This window comes from Seriola aureovittata, chromosome 15 (assembly GCF_021018895.1).
Source record: "Seriola aureovittata isolate HTS-2021-v1 ecotype China chromosome 15, ASM2101889v1, whole genome shotgun sequence".
In the NCBI taxonomy this organism is placed as follows: Eukaryota; Metazoa; Chordata; class Actinopteri; order Carangiformes; family Carangidae; genus Seriola; species Seriola aureovittata.
The window spans coordinates 23,093,168-23,115,666 of NC_079378.1; the positions used below are offsets into that span (position 1 = coordinate 23,093,168).

The 22,499-nt window shown below is 42.8% G+C and overlaps 1 protein-coding gene across 2 annotated transcripts in view; it reads left to right on the top strand.

The window, feature by feature from the left end:
• srrm3 (serine/arginine repetitive matrix 3) overlaps positions 1-22,063 on the top strand; it is a 74,566-nt gene extending 52,503 nt beyond the window's left edge. Inside the window, exons 4-14 of one of the 2 annotated variants that reach the window (XM_056397761.1) lie at positions 3,215-3,316; positions 3,918-3,998; positions 4,528-4,596; positions 7,598-7,633; positions 7,902-7,952; positions 8,485-8,592; positions 9,373-9,535; positions 16,762-17,054; positions 17,176-17,427; positions 17,518-17,643; positions 19,805-22,063. In XM_056397761.1, coding sequence (XP_056253736.1) covers positions 3,215-3,316; positions 3,918-3,998; positions 4,528-4,596; positions 7,598-7,633; positions 7,902-7,952; positions 8,485-8,592; positions 9,373-9,535; positions 16,762-17,054; positions 17,176-17,427; positions 17,518-17,643; positions 19,805-20,084 — 1,561 coding nt within the window. In that variant the 3' untranslated portion in view covers positions 20,085-22,063. Of the gene's footprint in view, positions 1-3,214; positions 3,317-3,917; positions 3,999-4,527; positions 4,597-7,597; positions 7,634-7,901; positions 7,953-8,484; positions 8,593-9,372; positions 9,536-16,758; positions 17,055-17,175; positions 17,428-17,517; positions 17,644-19,804 lie in introns of both variants that reach the window. The other variant, XM_056397760.1, reaches the window with a different exon arrangement.
• Positions 22,064-22,499: the final 436 nt, after the last annotated feature.

Here is a 22,499-nt window from a genome sequence, read left to right on the forward strand (position 1 = left end):
CTTAATATGACCACCATAAAGCAGCGACTAGGTCTGCCCCCACCCTCATCCTGAGGAGTAATCAATCCGACCTCCACCCACCTCCCCCCAGAATAACAAACCATAACTCTCTACAGCAATAGAAATATATCCAAGCCTTCAGTGGCAGAGTGGCTGTCTGAGTTGGGATATGAAGGAGCTGCACCACTTTGTGCTGCAGCCCTGAGGAGGGCCCTGGCCACAGTCCATCACTGCCAGGTCCCACGGACAGCGGCTGAATTAGAGAGCGTCCTGCCTCACCGGGGCACCGTTAAAGACAGGGACACTCACTCATCTGCCTAACAGGGACGCCGTCTTGATCAGGACCGGACTGGACAGATGTCTCCGGCATGTTGAAGCATAGCATCAATGAAGAGATTACAGACAGGAAGGGGAATTAGTTGATTTATCACTAATGACTAAGCATGGGAACCACTAGATAGTTTCAATTGTTGTTAATTGCTCTTTTTGGCAGTGTGCTTCATTCCCGGCCTGCAGGGACACTAGTGTCGGGCAAAAGGCTGAACGGCTGTGAAATTAACCTTTTTGTTTTCTAAAAGGCCAAATTGAGATTGTAAATGTTAATTCAATAAGTATTGCAAATGTAAAGGTCTCACCCTCTTAGAAGCGGTCAAAAATAAAAAATACATTCAAAAAACATCATGTGAAAGCCAACAGTGACATTTTACACATTTATATCAGTGTAGAAGAAAGCACATTATCACAGAGGTGGTCATATGTTTTTCAAATGAATGGCAGTCTAATAACACACATTAGAAATGCAGTGTAAAATGCTGCATCATTAACACACTCTACTTCTTCTACATCGCATGTAGCTTTTGTTGATAGAGACCTTTTCCTAAGTGATAAATAAATATTGTGCCTGCGGCATCACTACAAAGAACACTGTCCTGTATGGCCATATTTAATATTAATCTGACATCTTATTAGAGGAATATTGAAAAATGCAAAATATATAAATAGAGCAAGTGGCAGAGGAGTTTGAAGTATTTTTTACAGCCCTGAGTCGTGTCTGCAGGGTGGCCTGTGTGAAGCCTGAGAGGCAAAGTCCAAACGATAGTGTTTAAAGAGAATTTAGTGAGAACTGAAATTGAAAAAGTGAGACGTGATGCGGGGGGGGGGTATTGGATTATTTACTGCAGAGCATTGTGTGGTGTGTCTCCTTCCTCTCAGCACAGTATTCAAAAGTTAGATGCTCTCCGTTTTATAGTGATAAAATGAGCTCAGTGAACTTGCAGTGTACCCTTTATCTGAAATGCCATCTAGTCAATATTCACTCATAGGCAGTTTCTAACTTAATGAGTTTTTTACTTGTTAAAACTGAACTCCCACTTTCTCCTCTCTGAATTGTTTTTGTTGCTCAAGTTTTCAAATTTCCATGATTTGTGTAGTGCAAGTTTATTCATTAGAGCGAGTGTTGCAGTGTGTGTGTGTGTGTGTGTGTGTGTGTGTGTGTGTGTGTGTGTGTGTGGAGCTCACTCAAACACTGCATGTGTGCAGAGAGGGCTGTCAGGTTGTTGTGAGGTTATTTTGCTGGTACTTGGCTTCCCTGCTGTGCCCAGTGGTGCTCAGCCAATTAAAGGCTCTGTTTCCTCATCTCCTCCTAACAAACCGTCAGACCTGTTCCCTGCTCAAGGCCGCTCCGCTCTGTCCTTCCATATACTTTACACCATTTATTTTGTCACCCCTCCTCTCTCTCCTGATCTAATGTTAAATTCGTTCTGATAGCGTTTCCCATATGTGTTTCATCTCCTTCCTCCAGATGCACTCTCCTTTGCTTTGCTAACTTGTTTTCGTGCAGCACTTCAGCCTCTTCATCTCATTACTCCTGCCTGTTTTTATCTCTCTCTAACTAATTGAGGCTGCATGGGTAGTCATCGAGGTTATGACTGTGTCATCATCACTCTAATCCAAATAACCTCCACACAGATTTCTCTATGCTTCATATTTTTTAAAAATTGCCAGAAAGCCCAGAGTACGACCTGCTGAGATTGTAACGGTACTGGGACGTGTCGGGTTCAGAGAGCTGGGACCACAGGAGGTAAAAAGTCAGTGCGATGTGGGTTTTTTTTATGGTTTTCTAAGCCGGCGAGGTCAGATTTTGTGGATCAGAGGAGGCCACATGAGAGGGAAGGGGGCAGTGGGGCAGGGAGGATTAGGTAGGATGCTATATACAATACAGTATGTGTGAAAAACAAGATATGAAACCCACAAGCTGAGTTGTCAGTGTGAGAAATGATGATATTCTCACATGGCTGTGGTGAGGGAAGATTACACACTGCAGTCACAACAAAGTTTAGTGTGTGAGTGATGAATAAAGAAACTGGTCAGTCTCCGTTGTCTTAAATGAATCACACATTAGACACAGCAGAGAATCTACTGAAGTCCCCCCCCACACACACACACACACACACACCACACACACACACACACCAGCCTCTTCTACCAAACTGCAATGAGGACAAGGTCATAGTTGCCTTTTCTCTGAATAACAAATTCCAGTAAGAACCGTTTACAAAACGCATCTCAGAGACACTACAACCCTCTCAAGTGGACAGTGTGACATCAGAGGTTACACTTACCCTCATGAGTTATTACTGTGAGTTCAATTGAACTGACTTTCTATCCAGCACCATTATCAGGTCAAAATTTTCATTTGTCCAATACTTCAAATGAATTACATTCCCATCAGCCTCAGCTGTTCGTGATTAGTGCTAATTAGCAACTCTTAGCATTAAAGCTGAAACACTGAATCCATCCAGTTAGATACATCGACCAATATCAGCGTATTGTAGATACAGTGTTTTGGATCAGGGCGAACACAGTAACACGAAATTGCTACACAGAAATGTGTAATCAGGTCATTTAGAAACTGTCACCGTATGTTAGCATACGATACAATGATTAACTTCAAACATTCAGCCTTGGTCAGGCTTCGGTTAGCGAGCTAACATACTAAACTAACACCTGCTAAACATCAGCATGTTAGCGTGGTCACTGTGAGTATGCTAGCATGCTGTCATCAACATTTAGCTCAAAGTACCACTACAACCTCAGTGAGCTGCCAGCATGGCTCTGGACTCTTGATGATGACGATGATGATGCTGACGCTGATGATGATATGGAAACCGTGGTTCTTGATGGTCTTCATGATCCTCAACTCTTGTGTTTTCAGGATCAACCACCTGCACTACCCGCCTGACGAGTATGAACAGAACCCTGAGTTGGCTGGTTATGAAGATGGAGACTATGACCAAGATTACCACAGTGACAACAGGTAAATCACATGCTCAAACACACACACACACACACACACACACACACACACACACACACACACACTGTTGACCAGCTCTCACCCCTCAAATGATGAATTAAATCAGCCATCTGTTATCTCCTTCACATTCGCCTCTGGGTGTTTCCTTTGATAATACCCATGAACATACAACTGATATCAGGGCAAAAGTGCTCTTCAATCTACTGGCAAAGCTGATGACCAGTAACAGCGTGCACCCAGAAAAAACAAACAATAAACAGCCATTATTATTTATGTAAAGCCGTAATGCAGATGGTCATTTAGATCATGTTTTCTGCTTGTGTCACTTTGCCGACAAGACTAAGTGTAATTTCCTTGAAGCAATTTCCTGTTTCCATTGTGAGATGTATTGAATGAATATTGTGTGTTATGGCAGAATGAACTGTGGAAATGAGAAAATACACACTTATCGTCTTGTTATTGGCACTGTAGCAAATAACTATAATCAGAAATTTATTCCTTTTGAAAATGATTATTATAACAATCACTTGTAAATTATTTCTGCCTTTCTCGCTCTCCATCTCGATCGCCCTCTCCTTCTGTCTTTATGTGGCCAATTCAGAGTGAAGAGGAAATCAAGCAGCTCTCCATCCCCGCGTCCAAAGAAAAGGAAGAAGAAGAAATCCGGCCGCCGAAGGAGTCGGTGAGTGGAAACAGCTTCTACTGATGAAGTCGTTCGATTTTTCTTTTTTCTTTTTTTTTATCTCTCAGCCTCGTTGACAGAGTAATTACACTGTGGTTTTGTGAAACGGAATTCCAATTATTTTCCTGTGAATATTGCAAACGAGCCATCAGATTCTGCAGTTGTGTGTGTGTGTGTGTGTGTGGGGGGGGGGGGGGGGGGGGGGTCTGTAGTGAGTGATTAGCAAAGCATAGTCTCGTCTTCCATTTTCTCTTGACAAGGTCAGTAAAAGGAGAGGGAGAGAGTGTGAAGGAGGAAGTAGACTGGTGGTGAAGAGAAGAAAGAATAAGTGGGGAAGGGCAGAAGGATGAATAGAGCTGGGCACAAAGAGAGCCAGCTGAGCTACTGTAGGATGACACCTGCGCTCACCCCTCTGAGGTGTAATGTAATGTAGCACGATGACAAGTGAAAGGCCAGGATTTAACTGCAATCTGAGGCTCATTTTACAGTCATTGCATGCAAAAGATGTCCTCCCTCTCTCCATCAATAGGTTTGGCAGCTCCTCGCCCACTCGCAGAGAGAAGAAGAAAAAGAGTGGGAAGAAACACAAGCGAGACAGGTGAGTGTGTACATAACATGTGTGAGCTTCATCAGTGATGTGTCATCCCAAGAAAGACTCTGACTTTTCAAAGGTTTGTCAACAGCTGCCATCACAGTGATGGGTGATCAGAGATGTAGTCACACCTTTGATGTTTCACTTACTGGAAATAAAAGTGAATAAAGTAAATAGCTGCTCACTGGGGAATATTCAGAAATTACAGAGTGTTTCATATGTTTTTCTGTTGGTTACATTTTTCTCTTGTATCTGTTGCCTCTTTGTTCAATAGTTCAACAATTATTGTGTAGGAAGGAAGGAAGGAAAGTAGGAGGAAAGGAATGGATGAAGAAAGGAAGGAAGGGAGGAAGAAAGAAAGGGAGGACAAAGGGAAGAACAAGGAAAGGGAAGAGGAAAAGGAAGAGAGGAAGAAAAGGAAAAAGTAAAAAAAACTAAGGAAGAATAAAAGGAAGAAAAAGGACGGGAAGAAAGAAAGAAAGAAAGAAAAAGAAAGAAAGAAATAGAAAGAAAGAAGGAAATTTGGAGGGTAAAGGGAAAAGAAGGAAGAAAGGAAAGGAGTTAAAGAAAAACTAGAGGGAAGGGAAGAAAGAAAAAATTCAAGGAATAGAGGATGCAAAAGAGAGACAAGAAGAAAAAGTAATAGAAGGAAAGGAAGAAAGACTGAATTCAAGGAAGAGAATGAAAGGGAAGGGAGGAAGAGGGAGAAAGAGAGGCCTCCAGGAAGAGAACAATGAAAGAATTAAAGACAGAAGTAAAAGAGAAGAAAGAATAGAAGGAAGGAAGGAAGGAAGGAAGGTAGGCAGGCAGGCAGGCAGGAAGGAAGGAAGGAAGGAAGGAAGGAAGGAAGGAAGGAAGGAAGGAAGGAAGGTAGGCAGGCAGGCAGGAAGGAAGGAAGGAAGGAAGGAAGGAAGGAAGGAAGGAAGGAAGGAAGGAAGGAAGGTAGGTAGGTAGGTAGGCAGGCAGGCAGGAAGGAAGGAAGGCTTTGCAACTGGGTTGCAAAGACACTAAGAAGAAAGATAGAAGGGAGGAAGAGATGGGAAAAGAGCACGAGCTCATCAGCAGGTACCTGTGCAGTGCCTCTGGATATCATAATGACAATAAACAATGGTAGAGTGCCCTCCTCCCCCAGTTCCTCTCGTCCTCCGCCTGACTCGGGGGGAGCGGGGCTAAATGTGTTGCTCTAATAACCCAGCCTGGATGGGGGGGGGGGGGCACAATAAGAAGAAACAAGAAAAATGAGCCTCTCACCAAATTGCTGAGCATCACTGCACTGCCCCGCTCCTGTTTCCCACCTCTCATCCATCCACACACATCCCAGTCCCCCTCACCCTCTCCCCTCACCCCCCCACACCTCCCTCCCAGCCTCACACCAAAGCTACTCTGCATTGCAGGTACTGTTTTTATATGAATAATGTATAGATGAGGCAGGGGGGTGAGCAGCATGCAGGGTTCCTCCCCCAGAGACGGCCTCCTTTGATGCTCTTTTTTAAGGTGCACTTTAGGGGGGCGGGATTAAATTCATATGGCTGCTTGTTTGTAATGTACTGCTCACTGTAAAATAATAGCTCCAGGTTGGGCTCCCCCTTTTCATGCATATTTCTCTCACATCTTCCGTCCATGTCTTCGTGTAAGAGGGAAGGGCGAGGGATTTAGCTATGACCAGAGTGTGTGAGAGAGGAGAAGAGTAATGAGCCCTCCAAAATGTCACCTCATATTCAGTGGTCCCCAGATGACTCCCTCCAGTGGGGACACACGAGCTGCTACTGGGGCCACAGCTCTGAGTCACATATCAGCCACATACATTACTGTGACAGCTTTATTACTCCCCTTTCAGTGAATCAACACACTTTGTTGCCGCCGCTCCCTCCCACTCCATGCTGCATGCTGTAGGTGTGTAAAACAGCAGGGGAGATGAAGGGCTCTTCAGGAAAATAGCAACAACTCTCACAGACCGGTCTGACTAATCACCATGGAAACTGCAACGAGGGTGAAAGCGATATGGAGGTGATGTGTCAGTTGCCGAGGACTGAGGAATGGCCGGCCTCCCAATCATTATACTCAATACATGGTTAAAGGGAGAACTGCCACAGAAGCTCTGAGTTTCTTATTCCAGCTTTTTTTCGCAGGGAGCAGCAGCAGCTTCTGCAGCCAGAAGTAATAATAATAAAAATAATAAGTGTGACATCCTGCACCTGTAGAATAACAACTGGAAAAGCGTGCCGTGAGAGCCCCCCCTGGAGACATCTCTGCACATATAGATGTATGCATGCGATTCAGACTGGCTAACGCAGGGAGGGGGGCTCACATGTGCATCGACAAAACTGCAGAAACACATGCTGAAATATTCCATGTATTAGTTGCCAAATAACCTGCATCATCCCTCTGCTGCTACAGAATCTTGAACATGCTTATATTATGTGATTCACACTGTGTGTGTCTGTGTCTGTGTTTGTAATATTAATAGCACTGCTCACATTAATTTGTTATATTTTTTGTCATCAAATATACACAGAAGTGGAATTGACCCCGTCCAGAATATGAGATATTATCTGTTTCTTCAGTGTAAAAATACTGACGCCAAATGAAGCTCAGCTGCATGGGAAGCTTAGACACAGCAGCTTCATGTAGTCTCAATATTCTTTAGGGTGAATTTGAAAATATGACAATAAAAATATGGTATGAAAAAAACGTGGCGCACAGATTGATGACAGCACAGATTAGATTTTGGGATCAGCCTCCAGCGACAACCTTGGATGTCCTAGAAACTATTCCAAGGAGCAGGTTTAGTAATTACCCAGAACCACCATCAAATGTGGAACATGGACTGATGTAAATGTGTCATTTCTGGGTAAAAGGTAAACCTGGACAAGTTATCCAGATTACTCAGTCAACCTGCTTCTTCGCCCAGCCGCTGGTCGACGGTTGCAGTATATGTATATGAATGATTCATGTAGCCGTCACGTCATCATCATTATAATGATTGCGGCTTTTTTTGTTTTTGTAGATCTGCATCTGGCTCCAGGAAAAAGAGAAGATACAGGTGTGTATGAAAGACGAGAACACTGCAGCATAACAAGATCAGAGCTGTTAACAACGTTGTTCATGACAGTGTGCAGCAAAGCCAGTGCTGCAAATTAGTTCTCTCATGTAAGGTGTGTGTTATTTTCCTTTCTGCCTGTTTTCACTGTTGACTTTTTGGGCAAAAATCCATATGGGGGAGCAGAACAGTGAGTTGTGTTTTTACAAAGGGAATCTTCACTGCTTTAATGTGCACAGCTTCATTATCTTACACATGACGTCTGTTTCAGATCGGGCAGCCCAAAGAACAAACACAAAGACAAGAATAAACAGAAAAAGAGGTGAGACGCTCACAGAATCCCTCTTATACAATTTACATGTTAATGCTGAGCGCACTGAAACCTGCAGCGTATGTAGCCTCACATTGATTATCTGATGATGATATTTTCAGCACAGTTTGTCCTCTGCACACAGTAAAACAAACAGTGACCAATCATCTCAGCCCCCAACAACCACCACTGAATCACATTCAGTCCCTCATAAATTTATATTGGTATTTTACACTCATTATCTCAGACTCACACAGAATGTTAGTAAGCATACAGCACCGAGTGCATCTCCTGAGTTCAACACAACATCAGCGCCACACCCGTCTTAATTAGATATATATTGACAGTGTCTGGCTGTGCATGAACTGTTTTACATACCGCTGGATTGACCACTGAGCTCGCTGTGGCATGTGTGTTTCCCTGTGATATATGCATACATACATACACATGGCTTTGTGTATGTATATGTATGCATGCGTGTGTGTGGTGTGTGTGTGTGTGTGTGTGTGCGTGATGTGTTCGTCCATTTGTTGTCATCCATCAGGTCCCCCGGTGAGACCCCAGGTAGGAGTTCACAGCGTCAAGGCAGCTGCTGCAGCTCCCGCAGCGCCTCCCTGTCCTCCACCCGGAGCACCTCCAAATCTCCCGCCAGGTAGACTCCTCCTCACACACGCATTCACACATACGCCTCGTTTGCTCACACACTACTACTGAGTGTCCAGCGGTTGCCCTGGTGACTGTCAGTCCCTCTCTCTCTCGTTTACTCTCGGCCCCCTGAGAATAGAGTAGGATACAGCATGTCTTATGATAACCCCCCTTTAGATGAATGTGATGTCTCACTCTGCACCTCTGTAGAGTTTGGTCTTTTAAAAAGCAGAATATACTGTTTGTTCAAGTGAAGTGAAATGTCCAGTGTCATGTTTCTGATGCTAGGGCAAATCAGTTTGTAAAGGGGCAGTTAGTAAGACCTCTACTCTTCTGTGCCAGTGACAGAGCAGAGTATTATTTTCTGAGGGGAATGTACAGCTGAAACATAATTCATGAATCAATTAGTTGATCAACAGAAACTATTCTGATAATCAATTGCTCGTTTGAGACATTTTCTTTTAGCAAAGTGTAAAACATTTCTTGCGGTTCCCAGTCGTAAAGATTTGCTGATTTTCTCCGTTTGTTATTGTTGTAAAAGGAATATCTTTGGGTTTTGGACTGTTGGTCGTCACCTTGGAGGTTAGCTTTTATTCTTTCTGAATAACAAGAAGAAGAAGAAGAAGAAAATATTAAAAGTTTGGGAGCAGGAATAAAACTGAAGGATTTCTTCTTTTATTTTCAAATACAAAATGTCACTGTGAGCACTCTTCTGACAGTAAAGTCACGTTGTTCCTCAGGGAGTGGGCTGGCTGTGCTTTACCACTCGTGTTGCTGTGTCTTCCAGACTGAACTCCAAGCACAAGACGGACGGACATAAGGCGTCCGGCACCTCGCTGTCCCCGGGCCCCAACAGTCCCGCCACGTGGCACAACGGGGACCCCACCCAGCGAAGCCGCAACGGCAAGGCCAGCAGACTCAACCACGTCGAGGGCGAGAAAGGGCACGATGTATGTAATCTCCTCTATTTTGCTCCCACACCCCCCCCCCCCACCCCCCCCACCCACCCACTCCAACGGTATCTACCACAGTCTTTACAGATGAGTTTTATCTTGCTCTTTTGTGTTGGTTGACATGAATTATCATCTTCTTTGATACTGAAAGATTTTTTTTGTTCTTTTACCAGTTCTTCCAGGACAGTTTTTATTATTAATATTATTATTTTTGACGTATAAAAGACACTTCTGTCCTGTGTAAAAGTTGCCGCTCCTGCTGCTTTGTTTCTGGCTCTCTTTGACTCCTCTGCCATCTTGTTTTTTGTTTGTTCTTGTTGTTCCCCGGTAACGGAGGGAGGGAGCAAAGACATCTTCTGAGTCAGAGCACAGCATTAGCATACAGCACCACGGATGGAAATATGAGCCACACTGGCACACACTGTTTCCAAATGAATGAGCAAAAAGATTGTTGTTTCTTCCAAGCGGGTGCCTGCTACGGCAAAAGACAAATAAAAAAACAAGTTGAGTGAGGCGTAGGTACGTCTGCCTCAAACACCCCCCCCCCCCCCCCCCCCCCCAAAGGTCCATGTCCATGAAGAAATATCAAAGGAAACGTGTCTATTAGGAATAAAAAAATTTGCAGATAAAGTCTTAATTAACCAATGTTGAAGCGATCAGACGTCTGATGGTGCTTTGTGATAACAATTTGCAATTCCTCCTTGAACTGACTAATCCAATTACTTAATGGAAAGTCTTGATCCAAGTATGTCTAAATGAACTATAATAAAATATAGCTACAGTGCAGCTCACCATAGGTATCAGCTGTTTCTGCCGGGGAGTATGGGAGATTTAAAATGCCTAAATAAAAAAATAAAAAATCTAAACTAAGAAACTGAAATACAGAATCATAATGTATTTCATCTTATGTATGCATTTACTGTCATAATCAAATGAGAAATATAACCTTAGCTTTTTGTCTTAAACTGAATTGTAATCACAGTGAAATGAAAGTTATCACCGTCATTAGTTTTCACGAGACACATCATGCAGATCTGTCTTTATTTAAACTTGAAGGTCACTGAGGTTAAAGCCCTCATTTACAACGATATCAAGTTCATAAAAATACCAGTTAAAAAAAGGACATAAAATTAAATGAAATACAATTAAGAAATAATGTAATGACAAGAATCAATTAAAACAGGTGCAAATAGAAGTGTAGAGGCCAAAGATAAATGAGGCTTTGTAGTGAGTTTCAGGTGGATGGTGCAAAAAAGAGAAGAATGAAAAACAATCAACTGTCCAATCACAGCTTAGGAGCGGAACATTAAAACTGCTTCCTGCGGGCTAACACTAACGCTGACTCTACATCTTGTTACCTCGGTCACTGAGAAAGTCTCAAAGCTGCTTAAAGGTCGATCCGAAATGTAGCTAAATATAAAGTCAATAGTAAAAGCTCAACAACTGTGCTTTTAATTTCAGTACATTTTAACTATGACACTGTTAATGCAAACAAAAAAAACACAACAAAGTGTATTGTGTTTTCTTTGATGTTTTTATTTCAGCATTATAAATCTCCCATAGATGGACCCATTGTACTGAATGGGTTGCAACTTTATTTTATCATTATTTAAAAAAAACAAAACAAGCAACCAGCACCACACACGCTTCACGGTACGATCATAAAGCCTACAGTTTTATAGATTGTTCTTGAACTGCTCCTCGTTTGTTTCTTTTAGTCTCTAAAAGACGCCGTGATGCGTTTCACATGACCTGCTGCTGTTCTGAAAACAACCTTGCTCTGCCGTACTGTAAATGCATCATTACAGCTACAGTAGGATGACAGCCATTATGTTGGAATAAAACAAGCCATCACTTAGACAAAGGGAGCACTCGAGAAACAAACGTCTTCTGATGAACAAGCATCTGAATGGGCTGCAAACATCCTGCAAACACTTCCTCCAGAGAACTGATGTCTCCTATTTTCCACTCCAGCTTGCATGTGTCTGAGGTCTCATCTGATCTCTCTCTCTCTCTTTTCTCTGTCATTACTGTTTCTTTTTTTTCCTTATCAATATAAGTGGTATTTACCCATGAATAAATGCCCAAATCTTTCTGTCTCATTTATATAAAAAGCACTCAATTGCTTTGGAACTGGACCAAGTAGGTTAACTGGGTACGTGAAATAGTTTCTTTTTGTCAATACAGTTGTCTTTCTTCTCAAGCACATGCTCTGCTCAGTGATAGATCCTCTTCTCCTCCAGACGTCCAACAGCTCCTGCCAAAAGCACCAGGGGTTAAACACATGCTCCTCTCTACTGCTTTACTTTACCATGTCGATGTGCATGTTGCCCCTAGGTGGCAGTATCTCTTCTGTCCCTGACGTTCTGTTTCCAGTTTATCTGTCCAGGCCAGTGGGGAATGGCAAGGGATGTCTGCTAGATCATGTTTTTCTTTTTAGCCCTTCAGGTGGGATGTAGTGAAAGAGGACGTTTAATTGGCTCGCATTTTTTAAACAGCATCTTTGTAGCATAAGGTGATGCTGCCCCACACTCTTGTTAATCTCCACCAAAGGCTAAAATATGTCATACTAATCCTCAAACTGGAGTCTTTGCACAGGAGGATGGTCAAGTGTGACAGATCCTGGATCTAACTGAAGTCTGATTTTACTGCAGCAGTTGTGTGGTTTAGCAAATGTTCTGTATAGCAGCTCTGGTTCTCTATCCATCAGCTCAGTTTGTGTTCCTGTAGTCGTCCCCTAGCCCCGTTTGGGACTGTCTCACCCACTGCAGGGGAGACAGTCCTGGATACTTCGCCACAGAGAAGCTCAGGGAAGCAGCTTTGCACTTCTCTTTATCGGAGGTGGGAAAGTTGAGCCGACGTGTATTCGCCTAACCGACCACATGACCAGGTCAGGCCATAAAAGAACTAGTTTGTGCGATGTGTTGTTTTTACTCTACACAGTTTGTATAATGAAAAAGAACAGACTGTCTGATTTGGCAAATACAGGTGTGTTTAACATCCCCATCTCTGACGAAGAGCAGCGCACACACACTTTCCTCAGCTTGTTTGGAAGCATCCGAGACTGTCTCCCACGCAGTTGTTGAGATAGTCCCAAACAGGGCCAGTCATCCTCGTGCTCATTAGTAAAAGATTTATTCAAACACTTGAAACACAAGCACACGGACTCTTGAAACTAACTAGGACAACTCACACCTTTGTTAACATGATTGTTATTTTAAAGGGACCCAAGCCATTTTGAATGGTAGCTCCCTCTTCACTTTAAGAGTTTAAACAGCAGATTGGACAAAGCTCCACAAGGCTCCCTCTCACCGTACCTGTGTTTATCCTGATATATAAATGAAAAAGAAGTGCTGCTGCTGAAGAAGACCCAGGCCAAAATGTGACTGGGGTCCCTTTCAAATGTGCTTACTTTCTTAGTTGTCCATCTTAGCAGTGACTGCCCCCTCCAACACTCTTCTACCCCCGTCTCCTCCTCTCCTACCTGTTCATCTGTGTCCTGTGTGACTCACGTCTCACTCTTGTTGTCCTGGCATTTTTCTTCCCACTTATCTTTCATATCTGCCAGCTCTGCATGCCCCCTCCCTCCCTCCCCCACCTCCTCCTCCTTCTCCTCCTCCTCCTCCTCCCTTCAGCTACTCTACTCTACATGGATGTCCACTAATATGACAATTAACTCTATCCGCTTACCTCTACCCCACCCCCCCCACCCCGTTTTGATACAAATATGGCTGCATTTGTACAAGCGAAAAAGACAAAGCAAATCATGTAGGTTTTTAGATTCATCCTTTGTTTCTAATTTTACTTTGATTTTGAATTCCATGTGGATTTTTTATTTTTCTCCCCTCTATTTTCTTTATACTTTTTGGTTTGTTTAGTTCTCCTTAGTCTCTGGACTAAATATGTAGCTTTGATACTAAAAGAGGTCATTGTCTTTTTCCCATTTCGCTGCGGAGAACATTCCTTTCTCCCTTTTTTCTTTTTTCTTTCTTTCCTTTTTTTTGTTGATATTGCATACGTGTCACTGATTGAAATGGAAGGTAGGTAATGCTTTGCCTACGCACGTGATCTTTATGCAGATGAGAATGTGACAAGCACCCTAGCCTGAGTGACGTCAATGTTTCTCTCTCTCTTTCTCTTTCTCTCTCTCTCTCTTTCTGTTGTTTACCAATGGTCTTTAACCAAATTAATTTGACTTTATCAATTATGATTTGACTCTTGAAAGATTGGATTACGTAGAGCTCTGGTTTTTCTCTTTCCTCCTTAACTTCATTCTGAAGTCCAATATCCCGCTCTATTATCCAGGTCCATTTCTTTCCATTTTTGTTTTCTTTCTGTTTTGGTAGAATGCATTCCTGTTTGTCCAGCATCTCTCTGTTTGTTGGTGAATTAGTACATTCGTCTTATGATTTTCACCATATTGATTTCCACGACCTTTTCTAACAACTGTCATAAACACCAGTGGTTGTGTCTTTTCTTATTATATCGCTTAGTTGTCTTCTCCCGAGTGGAGGACGGCTCTTCTTTCTGCAAGGATCAGTCGGCGCTTTTGCTATATCTTAGATTACAAAGCAGTTCAGACAGCACATGATAATGCATGCGGAAGAGCCGGCTGTGTTTGGTTTCATATAAAAGGCCTTTTGGAGATTTACCCTCTTTTTTTCTGACCTGCTTGGAATGAGCAGTGTACTGTGAACTGTGCATCATGTTTCAGTCCCTAAACCTTTATCACTTTCCATGGTCTGTTTATGTTGAATACTTAAAACAGGGGTTTAAATATATTATAAATCATCATCTCTACCATACACAGTTTAAAGGATAAGGCTGATATTACTCTGTTTTTCTCACTATTAACAAATCCCTTGCAAAGACCTGAACCAACAGTGTGTCAGTGCATCCCGGCTTCCCCACCCTGTCTGTGGCACTCAGCCACAAACCTCTTACTTCCTACAGCAGATGGAATATTTTAAAAAGCTAGTTTCATTTTGAAACAAGAGTCGACAGCCACACTAGAGGCTCTGTGGGACTGTACTTACAGTAGGTACAGCCATGCAGTGAGCTAAACACCAATGTTAGCATGGTAACATGCTCACAGTGTTGTGTGTTGTTCATTTTGCAGAAATGTGATCATAAACCAAAGGATTGGACAAATTAAAATTCTGACCTGATGATGGCGCCACATGAAAAGTCAAAAGGCCACCAAAGTGGTTTCAAGTTATCCTGAAGGGGATATCAATATGTGTCCCAAATGTCATGCTAACCACCCAATGATTGTCGAGACAGTTGTCGACCTCACGGTGGGGCAACAGGAAAAGTCATTTGGATTCATCAAGTGGGAACCATTAACATCTTTTCCGAATTTCATGGCAATCCATAGTGGATGAGATATTTCAGTCTGGACCAAAGCAGTTGACTGACAGGGCGATGTTGCCGTCCTTAGAGCCATGCTAGCATCCCTGGGTAAGGCACTGTAGACTAAATGCTGCATTTGTTGGTGCTATAGTGAGTTATTCACAGAACCAGGGCAGAGTGTGTGTGTGTGTGTGTGTGTGTGTGTGTGTGTGTGTGTGTGTGTGTGTGTGTGTGTGTGCGTGCGTGTGTGTGCGTGTGTGTGCGTGTGTGTGTGTGTGTGTTTTCCCGGTAATGAAGGCACCCAGTGCAACAGTGTGACTCACTTTTGTTTTTGGAAACAATGGCGCTCCACAGCACAGAGGAATCAACTATCTATCTATGCTGCTATCAATGTAGGATCAATACATTGTTGATTTTGGTCTTTCATGAGATTCATTGACAACAAGAAAAACAGAATATTTCCAGCCTTATTCTATGAAACAGAGGTAATTTTGAAAACTAGTAGCATCAAGGTAAATGCGTTGATGCATGACACTTAGCCACGTAGCTTTTCACTTTAAAACACCAAAGGATCCGATCACATCCTTATTGTTTTATCAGTTCAATGTAATTCCACCGATCTTTCACTCACCATGTGCTGTAGGGGGGGTTCTCTTACATTAGTCATTTCCCCCAAAAAATAACCTCTGATTACTGTAAAATGTGGTTGAACCCGAGTCAGTCTCAGTAATAACCTGAACACTCGCTGTTGTTATGTGGCACTACATTACTAGAAACCTTTGTGATCACTGTAAGTGCCTCGTATCAAGGAGCCCATGAGCACAAACACTGATTGTAACCACTAAAAGGGAAGGTAGTTATCCTGTAAACGTGTCAGCAAGTAAGAATAACACCTTCCCGGTGGTAGATACGACATGGAGAGAAAAAAAGGTAAAGAAAATACCTTTAACTCTCACCAGCCAGTTGCTCTCTGATGTTTAGGAAGGTGACCGGGCCCAGAGGATTTACTCTCTGTGTGAGGGACGCCCTGCACATTGTGGTTTTCCTCTTTGCTTTTGAGTTCTTTTCCATTGATTTCCATGCATTGTCTCATGAGTCACTGGCAGGGAAGGGTTTTGTGTCTTTTTCTCTTGCATTTTGTGAATCTAATGATGCACTTATGTTGCCCCACTTTTCCCTTTTCTTCATACCTTACCTACTAAAGGAGGGAATACCACTTTATTGGTAAGTGGATGTTAACCAGAAGGGAGTTAAACAAGAGTAACCATTAAAAAAAAACAAAGAAAATGGGTCGCTGTTCACATCTCAGCAATTGTCTTCAGGAAAAAAAATCCAGAAAGAGAAAATTGAGTAGCAGACGATTTGTTTTCTGATTCGATTGATTCAATAATTGTGATCTTTATTTTGTTCCTTCCATTTCTGTGATGTTCTGTCAAGTTGTCTTCTCTTTCTGTTTTGTTTATTTTTTTAACCATTACTAAAATAACTGAAGAAGTCCTCTTTTTCTACTCTACAAAATCTGTAGCTCTGTACTCTCTGCCTCTGCTCTTAAACTTATTTGGTTCACAGTTTTGTTTTTACTTTTTCCCTCTCTTTCTCCTCTTCCTAGTTTTTTTTGTTTGTTTTTGCGATTATGATTTCTTCAACTCATTATGGTTTTGCATGCCAAGTATTGCATGCGCTGCACCATAGAGGACTATCTATAAGCCATATGGAGAAAACCTAGATCTTTTTCTTTTAGATGTTTACCTTCTTTTGGCAAGTACACCGTAGCACTCAATCACCAGCCTGAAAACACTCTAATGCTCTTTTTGTCCTTTTTCTTTTTTTTCTTTTTTTTTCCTTTGTTGGTCATCATTTCTCTACAGAAGCTCCATCTGCTGACTGCTAGCTCTGCAAGCATCCAGCCCACTCTGCTGAGAGAGCACAAGCTCCACAGCGCCCCCAGCAGGAGCCACACGGGACCGACGTGTGCAGCAGGAGAGGCTGGGAGTGTGGTCGGCAGGAACACAACTGTAGGGAGCTCCGTAACCCAGACGCAAGGGAGGCGAGGGAGTCAGAGAGGCCAGAACAAGAGCTCCCACTCCCCTGCTCACAGCAGCGACTCAGCCCACTCCCAGCACAACCACGCTCACAAGGGGAGGAACTCTCGTCACCAGAGAAAGTGAGCCTTCATGCAGCCTACATGGTTCAGGCTCTTATCACTGCTGGGAGGTTTTACTTTAGTGTTGCCACTGAGAGGGAATTATTTGACATTTTCTCTTTTATACTGCCAATTGCCTTAGGACAAAAGGAGGCCACTCTTCCAAGCGTCACCACCGCTCCAGTCGGGGTCAGGCACACCACCGGAGCCCGTCAGCATCTCCGGGGCGACACACACACACGTCGGGCAGGAAGAAAGAGGAGTCTCGGAGCAAACCCAACCTCCGACAGCGCAGCAGCTCCTGGAGCAGCGGCCGTTCGTCCTCACACTCCGTATCCAGAGACAGAGGCCCCAGCAAGGCCAAGTCCCCACACAACAGACAGAACAACTCCAGGTGAAATACCGCTCCCTGTCTCACACCTCTCTGTCACCTTGTGGTTTTATTTTGCTCTCATGTGCTGATGGCGTTCTGTGTGCCGTGCAGAGAGAGGGACAGCCCTAACCGCTCCGACACCGACAGCCGAGCTCGCCGCCGCTCACGCAGCTACTCACCCATTCGCAAAAGGAGAAGAGACTCACCCAGCTTCATGGAGGCTCGCAGGATCACCAGGTAACACAGCTGTCCAGACTCAGAAAACATCCCCTGCTTTTTCCAGATTCCCAGTTGGACATAGATTTATTCACAACTCACCTACTGTGTAGAAACAGGCACCAAAGGGACACTTTGTCGTTTGAATTTTATTTTCAGCTTTTTATATGTCTAGAATTAAAAGCACTTAAGCATGACACACTTTAATATACAATATGTCACACTCTGCGGTTAAAACATTTCCCATAATTTTACAGCACTGCACTCACATTAGCGAAGAAGTTGTTCTTTTATAAATTACTACAATGACAAGCAAAAGGAATAAAATGGGGGAAGTTGTTCCTTAATAACCACCTTCAGATCCATTAAATCCTCTGTCGAGAGTAAGAGGGTGTGTGGTTTGGTAGATTTGGTTTAGTTGGAGGGGACACAACTGGAGTCAGAGGTTCTTGAACCAAACACAAAGAGTGAGCACTCTGTCCTGCTTTATATACTGTATATATATATATATATATATATATATATGTAAATATACATACATGTTTTTGTACAGATTAAACAAACATGGTTTTACAGGTGTTTGTAGGTGGATTTTGCCACTTTTGTTTACTGTCTTTATGCTAAGCTAAGCTAAAAGCTAAAGGTTGTAGCTTTGTAGTTAGTGTACAGTGAATCAATTTTCTCATCTAATACATGTATTTACCATTAATTGCTTTATATGTTGCAAAGAATTCAGCTATTTCCTTCCTACAGTTTTAATTTCATATTGATGCTTAAATTCTGCAATTTGTTTAGATAGATATAAATTAATATAATAACAATGCAAGTTTTATTTGTATTTATATATTTATAAATGTATTTATTAGTGAACAAAGTGCCTCAGTACAATAGATAGAAACAAGACAACACAACAAGACTAAAAAGCTACAATAATAAACAATATAATAAGATAAATAAAATGCTATAATAAGATAATAAAAACCTAAATATACTCTACATAACAGTAAGGATGTTAAATTAATATAGAAATGAAGTATGATTACAAATGGTGAAGTGGAATATGACGACATGATTTATTTAGTCTGAGATTGATTAGATTGGGAGTCTGTTTGTTTCTTGTTTCTTCCTCTGCAGATGAAAACATGTTTGAATAAGAGTCACCTCTGTACTTTCTCATAAGAGTGTAAATAGTCATGGGTGAAATGTGTGTACCTTGTCGTCTTTTACTCCACTCCTAAAGGTCCTGATGCCAAAACAACAGGATGCTGCTGAACTGAGCTGCTGCAGGCTAGTTACCCTGGTAACAGTTGCCGTGCAGCAGGACCCTTCTAGTCTGACCCCTGAAGCTTGGCTGAACAGCAAACCGTCAGAGCCCCCCTGAGTAAACCTGGCCTCCTGTTTTTTTCTCTGTCCTCTCTCTGCTCCTTCATCTCCTCCCTGATATTTACACAGAGAAACTCACACCAACTCTAATGCTGCACCCCACTGCGGTCATGCACTAATGTTGTAACACAGGGATACAGAGATTAAAATGCTATCAAGGTTTATTTAAGCGGATACCCCCTAGGGCACAGGCTGTGGATTTCCATGGCAGATACAGAAGACAAAAGCTGAGGCAGAGTTATCTGCAGCGCCGCAGAAATGACAAGGTGGAGCGCACCTCGTAGCAGCAGGGATACCTTGATAGCGTTTATCTCTCCCTGCACTGTTGACTGTTGATTTTTCTGGGTGTTGGCCTCCGCTGAGAAGAAGAGGTTGTTTTGGGAACTAACAGCTAATTACCTTACAGGAAGTACCTCCAGAGTGGCTATTAACAAGGCAATCTCAGCTTAAGCTTAAACTAACAACATGCTTTTCTCTTCTATGTGTGTGTGCAGTTATATTGTCCGTGTGTGTGTGTGTGTGTGTGTGTGTGTGTGTGTGTGTGTGTGTGTCTGTGTGTGTGGCTGAACAGCTTGTTTTTAACCCACATAGCTGCTCTCTTTCAGATCCTGTACTGATCTTAAGTCTACCACTTCTATAACCTCCTATACACTGATTTGCTCTTGAGCCTGTTTTACATCAGCATCAGATGTACATTTAACACGTGTTAAAGTCTCACACTGACTCACTCGTCACACTTGTTGTCTTTGTCTAAGATAACTGTTAATACTCCATCCTCTCCCCCCTCACCTGTCCCCAGCGCTCGGAAGCGGCCGATCCCGTACTACCGGCCCAGTCCGTCCTCGTCCAGCTACGACAGCAGCCCGCCACGGTCCAGCCGCAGCCGTAGCCGCAGCTACAGCAGCTACAGCCGCAGCAGGAGCCACAGCAGGAGCCACAGCAGGAGCCACAGCAGGAGCCGGAGCCGGAGCTGGAGTCGGAGCCGCAGCCAGAGCCGGAGCTGGAGCCGCAGCAGGAGTCGCTCCCGCAGTCACCACAGTTACTACAGCCGCAGCAGCTATGACAGCCCCGGCTTCTGAAACGACAACAAGCAGATGGGAAGTCCTGTTTAATCGACTGTGTTCCGGTTCAGTTATTATGTCTCTTTATCAAGCCCTCGACAGCGGCCCGCGCTGCTGTTACAGTGCGGGGCTCAAACTCCTCGACCCACGACCATTATCCCTCCCTCACACAGAGCCTGGATCAAAGAGGAGAAAGGTATTCTGATAGAGCACATTACTATGAAATTGGGTGTCACTCTTCATGTCTTCACATATCCAAGGTATTCAAGGAAATTGGTTACCACATGTCAAAAATTAATTTGGTAGAGCCCAAAGAACAAATCTTGCTGTATGTTAGCACTTTCTTTCTCTTCTTCCACAAAACAACCAAAAACCAATTCATTAGAAACAATATATATATATATATATATATATATATATATATAGACATCCTAAAAGTAGGAGCTGAGTGGAAGACAAAAAGAAGACACATCAAAGGTTTACTGTACATTTCAGAGACTTTTTTTTCCCTTATCATAACTCATCTCCCCAAAGACTTCCACGTCACTGAAGCACAGAGATCAACAGAAGTGAGAACAAAAGAAAAGTCAGCGGATTAACTAGGAAGCAAAAAAAGGAAAAAAAGAAGAAGAAAGAAACAGGAACTTTTTTTATGATGAAAATTGTATTGTATAGGTTTGTCTGTATAGATGTAAACTCCTTTAAGTTCTGGCTTTGTAAACTATGCACTGTATATTCCATATAGTTTGAGGAGGTTTGTTTAGCATGATGCATCAGGAGAGACTTGCTGCTTGTAGGAGAGTCTTTGTCGAAATGAAAGATGCCCTCTGACCTCTGACCTATACAGTATGTCAGACACCTGCATACAGAGGTGAAGAGATGGTGACAAAACACGTATTATGTACTTTTACTCTTTTCCCCGTTTAAATGATTATGTTGATTCTGCTAATCCTGTATGAGTGTATGTATGAGTGCGTGTATGAGTGTGTGTGTGTGTGTGTGTGTGTGTGTGTGTGTGTGTGTGTGTATGTGTGTGTGTGTGTACCTCCTCTGCAATGACCAGTGAGGTAATAATTCATGTGTATCCACTGTAGCCTGTGTCTACAGCTGCTGTATGGTACTGTACAGGAAAACTGTCTGCAAAAAGCCTCCATGCACACATTTGCGTTGACCACAGCTATTATTACTATATTACTATATTTATTAGTTTATTTATTGGGTTATTTATTATTTAATTTATTTATCATCATGAGCTGTAAAGCAGTTGGATCATGCTTTGAAGATGAGATTGCTGCAGATGTATTCCCATGTTTTACACACAGTCGGTTTCTCGTTATCAGATTAGCGAGCAGCGAGTAGATTCGCTGCTGTGTGTGTGTGTGTGTGTGTGTGTGTGTGTAAGATTCTCTGATTTTAGCCGGTTTAACTGAGTCTTCACCCACAGTTACCATTATGGTGTCCCCCTGCCTATAGTAATGGTTCGTTTTAATGCAAGCCATTGTGGCTCTGCCTGTACGGAGAAGCAAGCAACCAGCCTGAAGCCGAACCAAAACATCTCCCTGTGTGGGAGAGACAGTCTGTTATTCCCCATACTGTATGTTTCCAACCACCACGTACCCTAACCCCTTGTATGATGGGTCGCACCGTGTTTCTGAACGTCCCCTGGTTACGGGCTTCAGCCGGAGGATATGTGTAACTTTAGCATAGCAGAGACAGCAGCAGCTCTGTGACGCCTCCTCTGTGTCCAGCTTCAGTAGTGCGTTAAATAAACTGGCGAAACAATCAGGGATCACCCTAAGTCTTCCTTACCATTCGTCCAGTCTCATGTCACTCACACAGTGTTGCATTCCCAGTGTGACCTATAAACCCAACTATAATACTCTGCAAACCTGTTTTATTCAAAGCATAGCATTTCCCCTTTGGTTCTACAAGTCATTCTTTGTAATGTACAAGTTATTATACCTGACAATAAACAGAAACAAATGGAGAAATAATGATTGAAGTGCTCTTTTTCTCTCTAAGGTCAGGTGCAGTGATGGTGCGTTTGTTGTCATGCAGACGCTGTGCAGACATTTTCCTACAGAGGGCACTGACGAGAACCTGTCAGTATCTGGAAATGAAAACTGCCCAACAATTACAACTGCAGACAAACCAGACCAGTGGTGATCTATTTTAGAGACTGTGCAGATATAAACACCATGTACCACTCTGTTGAGATACACTGTAACTCTGATCAGATTATATTTGTTTCAAGAAAATTGAGCCAAAACTCTAAAGAATCAAAAACAAATGAAAAAATAATACTTATAGTAAAAACAAAAAGAACCAATATTCACCAAAACATGACCTTAACAACAAAACCTACTATAAAGGGTTTCCCCATTTGATGACAGTAGCCTCCACTTTCATTTCACTGGTCCTTTCTGTTTTACT